This window comes from Desmodus rotundus, chromosome 2, assembly GCF_022682495.2.
Source record: "Desmodus rotundus isolate HL8 chromosome 2, HLdesRot8A.1, whole genome shotgun sequence".
NCBI lineage: Eukaryota > Metazoa > Chordata > Mammalia > Chiroptera > Phyllostomidae > Desmodus > Desmodus rotundus.
In genome coordinates, this window is record NC_071388.1 from 139,709,472 (window position 1) to 139,721,526 (window position 12,055).

The following is a 12,055-nucleotide window of genomic DNA, read 5'->3' on the forward strand; positions in this document are numbered from 1 at the left end:
ATCCTATCTGCCTCGGCAGTTCTGTGCTTTCACACAGATTTTGGGTGCTTTAATTTTATCCAGCTATTTTAATTTTATTCTATTGTTTATGTTGTTGTTGCTATTGTTAAGATGGTCCAAGCTAGTTCATCTCAGCTGGCACTGTGATTTTCAGATTTATTCTTTAATTTGAATTTTTCAAGCAATTTTTTTAACCAAGTGTTCTATCAGCCTTAACAAGATTTTCCCCCCTTGTATTCTGAGAGCATCTAGCCTACTCCAGTTCACAGTGCTTTTGTCCAGGTATTTCCTGTTAACAGAATTGCCTCAGATAGGAAGCCTCCATTTGATGCTTGTGTCTTCTCACTTTCATTTTAACTACTGACCATGTGTAAAGTGTAATCTGGTTTATTCGCTCAAATCCAACATGTTGCTGAAAGTTCGACCTGATGCAATAGGCAAGAAAAGGACATAAAAGTCATGTAGGTTGGAAAGGAAGAAATAAAACCATCTCTTACCACAGATGACATGTAGAAAATCCCAACAACTCTAACAAAACTTCCAGAACTAGTAAGTAAATTCATCAAGCTCACAAGATATTAAGATAAACTCATAAAACTCAATTGTATTTATATGTATTATCGATTAATGAATGTCACTGAAATTAAATATAATGACATATATAGTTGCTCAAAAAATAAATACTTAGAAGTAAATCTAACCAAACATGTACAGGGTATATATGCTGAAAAGTATAAATGCTAAAAAAAGAAATCAAGAAACTAATAAATGGAGAGAGCATATTCACAAATTAAAAGACTTAACGTAGTAAACATGTCAGTTCTCTCCAAACTGATAGGTAGGTTTGACATAATTCCTGTCAAAATCTTAGCAAGAATGTAGATACAGACAAGATTTGTCTATAACTTATATGGAAAGGTAAGAAAGTAGAATAGCTAAAACAACTTAAAAAAAGAGAATCCAAGTGAGAGGGGTTAATCTACTCTCTTTACAAGATTTATCACCTGGCTGCAGTGATTAAGGTGGTAGTACTGGGGGGAAGGGGTGGAAACCTAGATTAATGGCAAATTAACGGTCTCTAGGAACAGAGACCTCAGAAAGAGACCCTCAACACCATTTTTGATACGGACACAAGTGCAATCCGGTGGAGGAAAGAGCCTTTCAACAAATGGTGTTGGAGCAATTGGACACCCAAGGGGAAAAGAATGAGTACCTCAACCTAAGTCTAACACTTTTTACAAAAGTTAACTCAAAGTGAATCACAGACATAAATGTTCCGTATAAAACTATATGACATTTAGAAAAAACTCAAGAGAAAATCTTTGGGAGAGTTCCTGGACTTGATATACACAACACAGTCCATAAAAGGAAAAACTGATAAAGTGGACTCCATCGGAATGTAAAACTTTTGTGCTGCATAAGACCCTGTTAGGAGAACGAACTGTCAAACTACAGAGAAAAACTTTACAAATGACATATCTGACAAAGGACTGGTATCTAAAATATATAAAGACTTGTCAAAGCTCAACAGGAAGATAAGCTAAGAAAAGGGCAAAAAGCATGAAAAAATAGTTCATCAGAGAAAATAACAGATGGCAAATAAGCACATGAGAAGATATTCACCATCATTAGCCCTTAGAAAGATGCTGATTAAAAACACGAGATACCCTGTTACACTTGTCAGAGGGGCTAAAATTTAAAAAAAATGACACTACCACCAAATGCTGGTGAGAACGGGAAGAAACTAGACGACCAATACGTTGCCGGTGGGGGCATAGATGGCGCAGCCGCGCTGGAGAACGCGGACTGCCACACAGCCCAGTAATTCCACTTCTAAGCATTTATCTCAAAGAACTGAAAACTTAAGTTCACACAAAAGCTTCTACACAAATGTTGAGCTTTATTAATAATATCCCCAACCTGGATATCCTTTCAGTGGGTGAATGGTTAGGCCAATTTTGGTACATTTGTAGCATGGACTATGACTTAGCAATAAAAATTAACTAATTGTTCATCACATTTTCAAGTGAATTAGGCTGAGTGGAAATGCTCAGTCCCCAAAGTTTGCATACTGTGTGATTCCCCTTATGTAACGTCCTTGAAACGATGAAATTCTAGAAGTGGAGGACAGATTAGTTGTTGCCAAAGTTAAGGAGGGGGTGAGAACAGAAGGGGAGAGTTGACATAAAACGTTGACACGAGGGGTTCTTGTGCAGACAGAATGTTCTCTAGACTGCATCAATGTCAGTACTCCGATGGGGATACTACAGTTCTGAAATATCTTACCATTCAGGGAGAACTGGATAAAGCGTGCATGGGGTCACTCTGTGTTATTTCGTACACATACATGTGAATCTGCACTTATATCAAAATGTAAAGCTTCATTAAAAAGACAAACAAAATCAGCAAAAAAAATATGCCGGTGTGCCAGTGTTGAGAAACCCTGACCTAGAAGTAAAGGCAAGCATACCAATCAAGGAAGCTAAGGAAGGGCTGCCTGGTTGGGAGGAAGATCAAGGGCGGTTTCGCAGAATTCACGTCACTTGGTCTGAGCCTTGGTGGACATCGGGTTCCTAGGAGCAGAGGAGGGGGAAAATTATTGTTGTGAAGAACATGCAGACGTTGTGTCACGGTCGCTCAAGGCGTCTAGTTGGCAACGATGGGTAGTCTGAGGTCTAGAACGAGAACTTTGTGTAATAATAAGGGCTGGGTTTCACACCAAGATCTGAGTTACACGTGTAATTGATGCTTCTCGCAGGGAAGCAGTTACTCCTGTACTCTTGACACAGAGCGAGGGCCACAGAGGTAGGCCAAACACACCCAGCAGGAAGCAGCCAGGGCGCCTTGACGTTTAGGGGTCATTCATGATTTTATGTTACTCATGCTCTTGTAGCAGTGAGGGGCATGATCGACCTCAGTTTCAGCAATCTGTCTGGTGGCTGGGCATCTGGCACCTGCGTTAGAAAGGAGAGAGATCGGAGGCAAAGGAGACAGGAAATGATTGAGGCCTGTATTGGGGAAATGGAAAATGGAACAGAGAAGCCTGGAAGGAAAATGGAGACATTTCAGAAGACTTAGAGACACCCAGCTTGGCAAGAGAAGTCTGAGCTGATTCCGAAGTTTCTAGTCCAAGACAGAGGTGCCGCATCTCAGGATGCCCTTTCCTGAAGTAGAAACACAGGAAGATAAACAGAGCCAAGGGGGAGAGAGGTGATGGAATTGGTCTGAGACATGTGAGGTGCAAAGTGCTGCTGGCGATTAACACGAAGCAGTTAGAAATTTGGTTCTCTAGCCTGGGAGAGAGAATCAGACTGAAGATATGTCATTGGAGGTTGGATGAGGCTACTTGAGTGAGAGGAGGTCCAAGAACTGATCTTGGGAGAATATCGACACTCAGGTTAGGGAAAGTTGGAAGTGAAGAGACCAGAGATGTGACAAAGCTGTCTCATCCAGGGCAAGGCATCCGCAGAGGAGATTACACATAGCAGAACCTGGAACTGCAGAGAAGTTCTAGGGGATCAGACAGAGGAGAAAAGCATCGAATTGAACACTTAGGTGAGCAGTCCTTGATGAGAGGGAACTGGAAGGAGCGGGGCAGGCTGTGAAGGGCTGCGTGCACCATAAGGAATCGGATGGAGGGTGCTGCCAACGCCACTAGCCTTTAATTTAGTTTTCAGTATAACTGGTAATATTATGATTAAAGTGATTTTCCTCCCATTAATTTTTTTGCACCTGGTGAATGGTTCTCTAGCATCACTTTCATAATTAGATGTTTACAAAGAAACCAAAACTAGAGCCACAGAGAATAACTGAGTGGCAAGAAGGCCTTTTTCCTGAGAGTTGGTCACTTTTAATGTCTCATTTTAATTCAAATCATTTTATTTGTCTTTGTTTTGATACAGTTTCTGTTGTTGGAAACTGAATGTTGATGAGTAAATGGAAATTCACATTTTAGCTTTGAAACTTTTTTTTAAGTTTCAGAGCTAGATTAGGGAATTTGTGTGGATATCTGTGTGAATTTCGTGAAAATGATATTTTGTGTCTTCCAATAGTTGATTAAGCTTTCTTACTCAGTTCTGATTTTCCTTGAATGCCTGTGAATCTCACAGTAAAAGACCTGTTTCACAGCCTCTGGGAATACCATGCAGTGTAGAATATAAGATTGTTAGAGGCCCAAACTAACTTGGTAGAAATTCAAATCCATCTTTTATCTTTTAGATAAAAGCCTTTGAAATCCTTTTAGTGTGAAGTTATCAGCAGGCTTGATTCTCACATAACCTCATTACTAACCCAAGGATTATTCAAAATGCATGGAGAGCGGTGCTCTGTGGCTGAAACTCAGTTTTTATCAACTCTACAGTCCAGCGATAAGCCGCATGTGGTCCCCCTAGTTCTGCTCGGGAAACTCTGCTTGCTCCTCCCTGCCTCGGAGATCACAGTACAAGTTCAAGGCTCACGTTAGTCGCGCGCTAAAGAAACTTGTTCAACTTTATTTGAGCATTTTCCAAATTTATTTAACTGCCGAACCTTTTTCTACTTTAACACTTTATAACTCAGCTAGGAGTTTTGTAAGATAAGAAGTGGAATGGATACTTTTAAGGGATTGATGGTATTTTCAATATATCTTTGTGTTATGGATTGGCCTTGGTGAAGTGTGACAAAAATCCTTATCTGGCTTCGTCACTGATCATCACTTCTCCCCCCAGAATGATAAGAATTGGATTATTAGGAACAGGGCTTTTGCATATTTTCCTGAATAAAAGGGAAGAGGTTCATCAGTCGTTGTCTCTACTTTCATTCAGTGGAATAAGCTTCCAATTAATAAATTAAAAGAGTTCGTCATAGACATAAACGTATGAACAGAAGATAGTTGTATCAGGCTCACCAGTTGTTATTCTAAGGCTCAGTTAAAACAAGATAATTCACTCCTTGGGGGACAAATGTAATTTCCCAAACTGAAAGTATGTTATGATTCCATAAACCTGTGGTCTTATCTGCTGAGAGTTACATTGGGAACAATAAAACCTCTGGCAGTTCCTCCTGGTTGTCTGCTGAAGAGAAGGCGGAGATAAGAACATTCCTTTTTTATTGCTTTCTTGGACATCTGAAACTGGGGTGGGGGAGGGAAAGGTTTACCTATCAGGGCCATAAATGACCAAGTCTGGCCAGAGAAGTAAACCAGTCCTCTTTGGAAGACGTGGTGTATTGCTCAGGTCTGGGCCTCCATGTGTTCAAACCTGTCAAAGGCTTTAAAAAAAAAGCAAAAGTCCAGGGAGAGCTGCCACCTCCCCTTCATCAGAAAAACAATCACTCCAATTTTAAAATATTATGGGCTTTCCAGTTTTTTTTAAATAAGTTCATAGGTGACCTTCCTGACCCCACTCTCTAGGATCCTGAGCCAGGTAGGGTCTGCCTGGTGACCTGATTGTAGCTGACAGATTCTGGTCAGTGTGCCCTGTAGGGACAGCATTTGAGGGAGGGCCCTGACACAGACCCCGCCCATGCACACCCAGCAAGAGCATAACCCGTTGGGAAAGTCGTTGCCCCTCGGCCAGACTCAGTCGGAGGCTGCTCAGGCTCCGGGAAGGTGCAGTGTCTAGGAATGTGGCTGCCACTCCTGGACTCCCTTGACTCCTAGGACGTGTCAGTGCGGCGTGGATGAGGCATGCTCAAGTTTTTCAGTTTTCTTCCCTGGACATTAATGCTTTGGTTAAAAGCTGCCAAAATTATGACAGAATCTGGTGGGAGGGGGATTTTTATGGCCTAATAAATAATACTGTAGAAGGTCATAATTCCATATTAGCCACTAAATATCCAAAATGTATAAAGTATGCAATGTTAGGTCCAAGATATGGATGAAAAACAGCTCAGTGACATTTCTTAGGAATTACTCATTTTCTTTTTCAGTCTGAAAGTGGAACAGGAGCATTCAACTAAACCCCAGGCTCGGAAAGCTGAACACCGCCTGGAGGACTTAAAAAATTACATCGACAGAGCCATTTTTCTTTAGACTTTAAATTACAAATGAAAAAATTCTTCTGGAATTTTAGAAGAACTCTCAAGTTTTTAGACTTCTAAGACTTTGGCAGGCCTCTAGAAACTCACTTCACGGTCTTTCTCCAGCTACGCTCCTGGAAAGGCACTGAAATCATGCAAGAGGAAAACAATGGTCCTCAGTGTGGGTTCCTACTTCGTTGGGTTAGTTGTCTTCTGTAATGAATTCTAACATCCAGCTGTGCTCCTAGACAAGAAGTTCTTCCTTTTGGATAAAGTCATTCGCTTCAGATACAATGAATCTAGTTTTGCTCTTTCTGCCCTTAACTTCAGAAGCGCTATTACACGCACACGTATGCACACACCCCAGCCTCTGCTGTATAGTCTTATTTCCTTGAAGATCTTTTTACCTAACTTCTTGTCTTTTAACTCCAGGTGTTTTGAACTTTTTCACCCTTTCATGTCCCTGAAAATTGCTGTGACTTTCACCTCCTAAATCATGCCTCCAAACCTCTCCTCCCCTCAAAATAAAAATCTACCCAGTGGTAAAATTTGTTGAAAGGCATGGAGTGATGATGCTACCAGGTCTCGGCGTATGGGGACTGCTATGGAAAGAGACCAATAGTCTTCGAGGGCCCTCCTCCTACAAGAGCTCAGTGGATCCCCAGGGACACCTTTGGGACTGGACATAACCCAACGCAGTGAACATCCCATGTGCTGTTAGAGCTTTTTTAGCACTTACGGTATTGACGCGCCTGTTGTTTCCCTTTCAGGCAGGTTGGGCTAACATTTTCTATGTTGATTAAAAAATTTATTTCTGTTGTTGACAGAGACCAGATACTGCTATACTCAGCACACGATGGAAGTCACAGGAAACAGCATCTCTGTCACCAAACGCTGCGTGCCACTGGAAGAGTGCTTGTCCACGGGCTGCAGAGACTCTGAGCAGGAAGGCCACAAGGTCTGGGCAACAAATCGGGCGGCCGGTACCGCCGAGTCAGCCTTCCCCCACCACAGACGCCTGCCAGTGCTCACGGGCAGTGCTCGCTTCCCTTGTAGGTGGGCTTTTGGCTGTCCTTACAGCATTATGAGAAGATGCTTCCTTTCCTGTTTACTCTGAAAGAATAAAGATTTATACCAGGGTATAGGAAAAATTATGGAAATACAACACCAAGAGGGCATTGGAAATTACTGTAAGCCCTTTCCTCACTCAGAAGAAAGTAATAAAACTTCCAGAAAGAAGAGGATCAAGGGACCGATTATGTCCTCATGGCGAAGCATTGCAGGTGTCCCAATAGCTCGTTCAGCTGAGGGGGCCCAGGCAATTTAGCTTTGATCACTTTTGGTCAAGTGGGGCCCGTGCCTTTTGTGGGATGCTGGCTTGGGGAAGGTATCCAGGCTCCTGAGTTGTCTTATTAGGTGATGAGAGAACTATCTCCTTGTGGGTTTTGCTCCCCTGAAACTCCTTCTGGTGCCTGTACTGAAGCGCTCAGTTTAAAACCAACTTCGAGGGCAGACTTGAAAGAGAATATAGGGAATCAGAGAAAGGCTGACTGACTCACGGTTGGAATGGGGAATGGCCCTGACTCCTGCTGGTCATCAGAGCTGGCTGCACATATAAGCTTATATATCTGGCCTTGGCCTTGATTTGGGGTCAGCCCACTACTCCCCATCGGGCAGCCTTCCTGGGGGCTGGGGTAACCTGCAATGGTACTGTTAGTGGGGCTTCTTTCTCTCAAGAAGATGGACACCTAATTTTCAAGAGATTTGTCAAATACACTAAGAATTCAATTGTAAAATTATGATCTGCCTACGCGCTCCTGGTTTGAAATATGTAGGTAAACCCAAGGGTTCTGCCTGACCCCCTAGAAAGCTGGGCTTGGCTCTCAGTCATTATTGTGGCTGCTTCACCCAGGAGGAAGTTGCAGACCGGAAGTGATATTACATGCTCAGGTCGCACAGGTAGTAAGAGATAGAGACAGAATTCAAACTCACTTCTGACTCCTGGTTTCTCTCCTCGACTTCATAGTGCCTTCCTAGCCCATGTCAGCTGTGACCAGACTGACACCTCTGCAGGATCACGACTGGGGGGTATCTACCATCACAGTCTGCAAACATTACTGTGGATGTGACTCACTGGGGATCTTGTTGAAATGCAGATTCTCATTGTGAAGTTCAGGGCAAGTTTGAGCCTCTGCATTTCTAATTAGCTCCCAGTTGATGCTAACCCTGCTGGCCTCTACTTAGTGTAGCCACGGCCTGAAATAACTTCTGTTGATAATCTTTTGGGTTTTTATTTCTGCCTTCTGATCCACAAGTAAAGCTGCATGAAGCAGGAATAGTCGCACATATGAAAACCCTTAAAACCTTAACTCACCCAGGAGAATGGAGAGAATTATGCAGACAGTTCTAATGAATGTAAATATTTAAGTTTAAATTATCTGGGTTGTTGCCACTTCCCTTTCACTGTGAGAAGGTGGCAAGTGGAAGTTACCCTCTTAACAGTCTCCTCAAGTAGTCAGAAAGAGCCTCTTTGAGAAAAGTAGGGTAAATATTGTTTATAATCCCCACTTCAGAGAAGGAATAGCCAAGACCCAGGACATGTGTAAAACTGTAATAACCACATGGTTGGATGGCAGTAACCACATGGCATGGTCAAAAACAGAACCCATGTCCCTTGAAGCTTGGGTGGGGGCTGTCATTGTGACTATGTTGCTTCCCGATGAAATTTCATCCCCCGACCTTAAAGGCAGTGTTGGTGTCTCCCTAGGAGAGCAGTTAATTTTCATTTGAGTCTTGCCATGAAGGAGACAGTTCCTTCAAAAATCCCTGCCTCCTTCCAAGATCTGCCAGCCTCTCATCACGCCTCTTTTTCTCCTTTTTTCAGGTCTGCACTTCCTGTTGTGAAGGAAACATCTGTAATTTGCCACTCCCCCGAAATGAAACTGATGCGACATTTGCCACAACGTCACCCATAAATCAGACAAATGGGCACCCACACTGCGTGTCAGTGATAGTGTCCTGCTTGTGGGTGTGGTTGGGACTCACGTTATAGCAGTTCAAAGGCACAGGGTGTATTAGAGATTTCTGGGGGTTCTGACGGTCCACAGTCATGCATGAGTCATTGGCCCGACAACAGTTACTGCAACACTGGAGGATGTCTTCCTGGCTAAGCGTTTCCACTTCCCATGAGGAACAAGCACGGCTTCAGTGTAGTCATTTCTCCAAGACCTCCTCGAAGCCAGCCTGCCCCTAAAATAGACCAAGTTCTGTACCATAAGCCTTTGTTTTTAGTCCAACAAATATTTCTGCATTTACTGAGATCTGGGGTCTTGATTTGGAGTGTGTGCATGAGCCAGAGGAGGTCCTGGGACCCTCTGAGATGTTAGGCAACATGAATGGTTGTGTGTTTTTCAGGAGGAAGTTAAAGGACCACTGGTTTAAATATAATCATGAATTCGCTTATAGCTTTAGAATTTTAAAACTTTAATTGCAAAATGAATGGGCCATTTCCTTGGAGATTCCTACTAAGTCCCCAGGAAAATAGTGAGCAATTTGTCCAATTTAATTTTTCTAACACTCCTCTCCCAGTGGTGAGGATCATATTCCCTTTGCTCTGTGGGAGGTGAAAAGGCACTCATAAGCGTTTGTTGTATGGGGGGAGGGGCTGCAGGAGGATTTCCCCTAATTTAATGGAACTAGCATCCTTAAGCGGCTGTTTGTCTCTTCATATAATTGGTGAGGTTGGGCCTGATTTGGCAGCCGGTTGTGCTGGCCTGATTCTACCTGGCCCAGCGGGTGTTGGAGGAGTCCCACAGCAGTCAGGTAGCTCTACTCAGATGTAGCTCATTTAGACAGAGGGAGGATTTCCAAATGAAAGGAAGGAGAATGTGTGGAGGTTGAGCCTAGCTCCTTGTGAGGGTCCAGTGAGTGGCTCAGCAGATCCTCCACCTGCAATGCGTGCTGCCCAAGAGCCCTCCCCATTCTTCCTCTTTCAAATCCCCAGGGATCTTAGGGGGAGAGTTCTACATTGAATTGTCTGGGGATCAATAGGGAGAGAAGACATGATATCCTAGGATGAGAAGCTGGTAGACCAGTGGGGTTGTAGTGAGACTGGTAAGGGGACCCAATGGGAAGTTTTGATTTTTTTAGCTGATTGCTTTTGAAGTAGACAGTAAAAATTTCACCATCCTTCCTATATTTTCGCACCCCAAGTTACATTTTTTCTTCTTCCTTGTAAATCATTTATACAATATTTATTTTTGTATGGCATAACTAGAAACTAAAATATATTGTAAAAGATTCTTTATTCTGAGCAAACAATCAAATCAGAATACTTATTTTTCAACAGTGGTAGAGCTTGTGATACATGCGTATTGAACATTATCTATAATACTTGCACCAGTGTTGAAAAAATTATTTATGTTGTAAGCAAGAATAATGTGTTGGCTTCAAGGTTTTGCTCATGGTTTCCTCAGTGGTGGGGTCCCAGAAGTATTTGGGTGGTGACCGTCACTGGTATGAGTTTCTTTGCAGGGTTTGGGGGTATTTGCATGAAGTTCAGTGGAGCCATTGCCAATAAAGAGGACGGTGTTGTCGGGGGCCATCTGCTCTGCACAGGAAACTGTCTCTGGCTCATGAAATGAGACCTCCTCAGGGACCAAATATGAACTGACAGTGGTAACTCTGATACACAATAAATTGCATCAAATGGCCTTAAATCAGAGTTCGGCAGTCTTATCAATAAGTTGCTTATAATCGGGGTGGGGAATTAGAGGGAGAGAAAGCAAGACATTTGTTAAGCACCTCTTATGTGCCAGGCACTATGCTAAGCACTTTACGTAAGTTAGGTCATATAATTCCTACAAGAACCATGTAAGAGAAATTACTAGAATTTACACTTGATAGATGAAGGTACCAAGGCTCTGGGAAGCCCAACGACGTGAAGCATTTTCCTTCTGATTTAGGTTATATGGGATGAGGCGGATTGAAGAGGAAGGGAAGGTGGAACTACCACCCCTAGGAAAACTTCCAGGCCTGACTTCACGGGAACTTGGCCATCTTATCACGTCGAGTTGGTCTAGTCCTGCCTCTGCAGGGCGCCATTTGCATGTGTTCCCGGAGGTTTTTTCTTTGGGGGATGAAGGCATGGTCTTCTCATTCATTCCTCTCGCTAAAAGAGGAGACAGGCTGGTCTTACATGTAACGATGCTGTAAGACAATGAAAATTTGATGTACATATCTAAAGACATTTTCGTGCATGGTCACTCTCCACTGACACCTTCCAGGTACTGCATGAGATTTCAATAAGAGACTTCATCCAAACGTTGGTTCTTAGTGAGAAAATGGGCACTCTGAAGCCTCCTTGGCTGGCGTGCAGGGCCCAGGTCCACAGTGGTATCATCTGCCACCCCCAAGGGTCACTATAATCTTTCAACAGATGTGGCTGTGTGCATCCTGTATCCCTGTCAGAATGGCTGGTGTTTTATTCCCTTGAAAGTGGTTTGCTTCCCATCCCCAGCCTCGAGGAGCCACGGAAGTGTTGTCTATTTGGAAGGCCCGGGACTGGTCATCATCTGACTTTTCTACCACATTCAACCTTCTGATTGGCCTCACCATTGGTGATGGCCTGAAGTGCAAAGAGCTGTGATGTATATATGAACGTATGTGCCACTTATTTATTTTTAGACTCCCCACAGCATTCATGTCAATAGGAGATTAATGCCTAAATTTTGTAAATATTGTACATTTTGTAAATCAATGAATAAAAGTTTTAAGTGTATCTCTCCAGGCTCTTCCCTGCAGAGGCACATGTCAATCAGTGATTCAGGCACCCACTCACGTACAAGGCATTGGGTTGAGCACCATAGGGAACTTCCTCCCTCCCAGGAGCTCACTTTCCAGTTGAAGGACACGAAATGTATGCATGAAAAGGCAGGAGAATTCACTCCTGCCGGATGATTCACAGACAGTATGTGCTGCAGAAATCCAAGAAAGAAAGATTACCAGGCTTTTCAATCGAGTATGTGGTTTCCCCAGAACATTTCTTTGTTGAATCATG

At 43.1% G+C, this 12,055-nt stretch overlaps 1 protein-coding gene across 2 annotated transcripts in view; it reads left to right on the plus strand.

The window, feature by feature from the left end:
- Positions 1-11,776, plus strand: part of LYPD6 (LY6/PLAUR domain containing 6) — a 116,661-nt gene extending 104,885 nt beyond the window's left edge. For both annotated transcript variants that reach the window (XM_053918652.2, XM_024569729.4), the window contains 2 exons: positions 6,825-6,955; positions 8,882-11,776. In XM_053918652.2, the coding sequence (XP_053774627.1) occupies positions 6,825-6,955; positions 8,882-9,049 (299 nt within the window). In that variant the 3' untranslated portion in view covers positions 9,050-11,776. The remainder of the gene's footprint in view (positions 1-6,824; positions 6,956-8,881) is intronic.
- Positions 11,777-12,055: the final 279 nt, after the last annotated feature.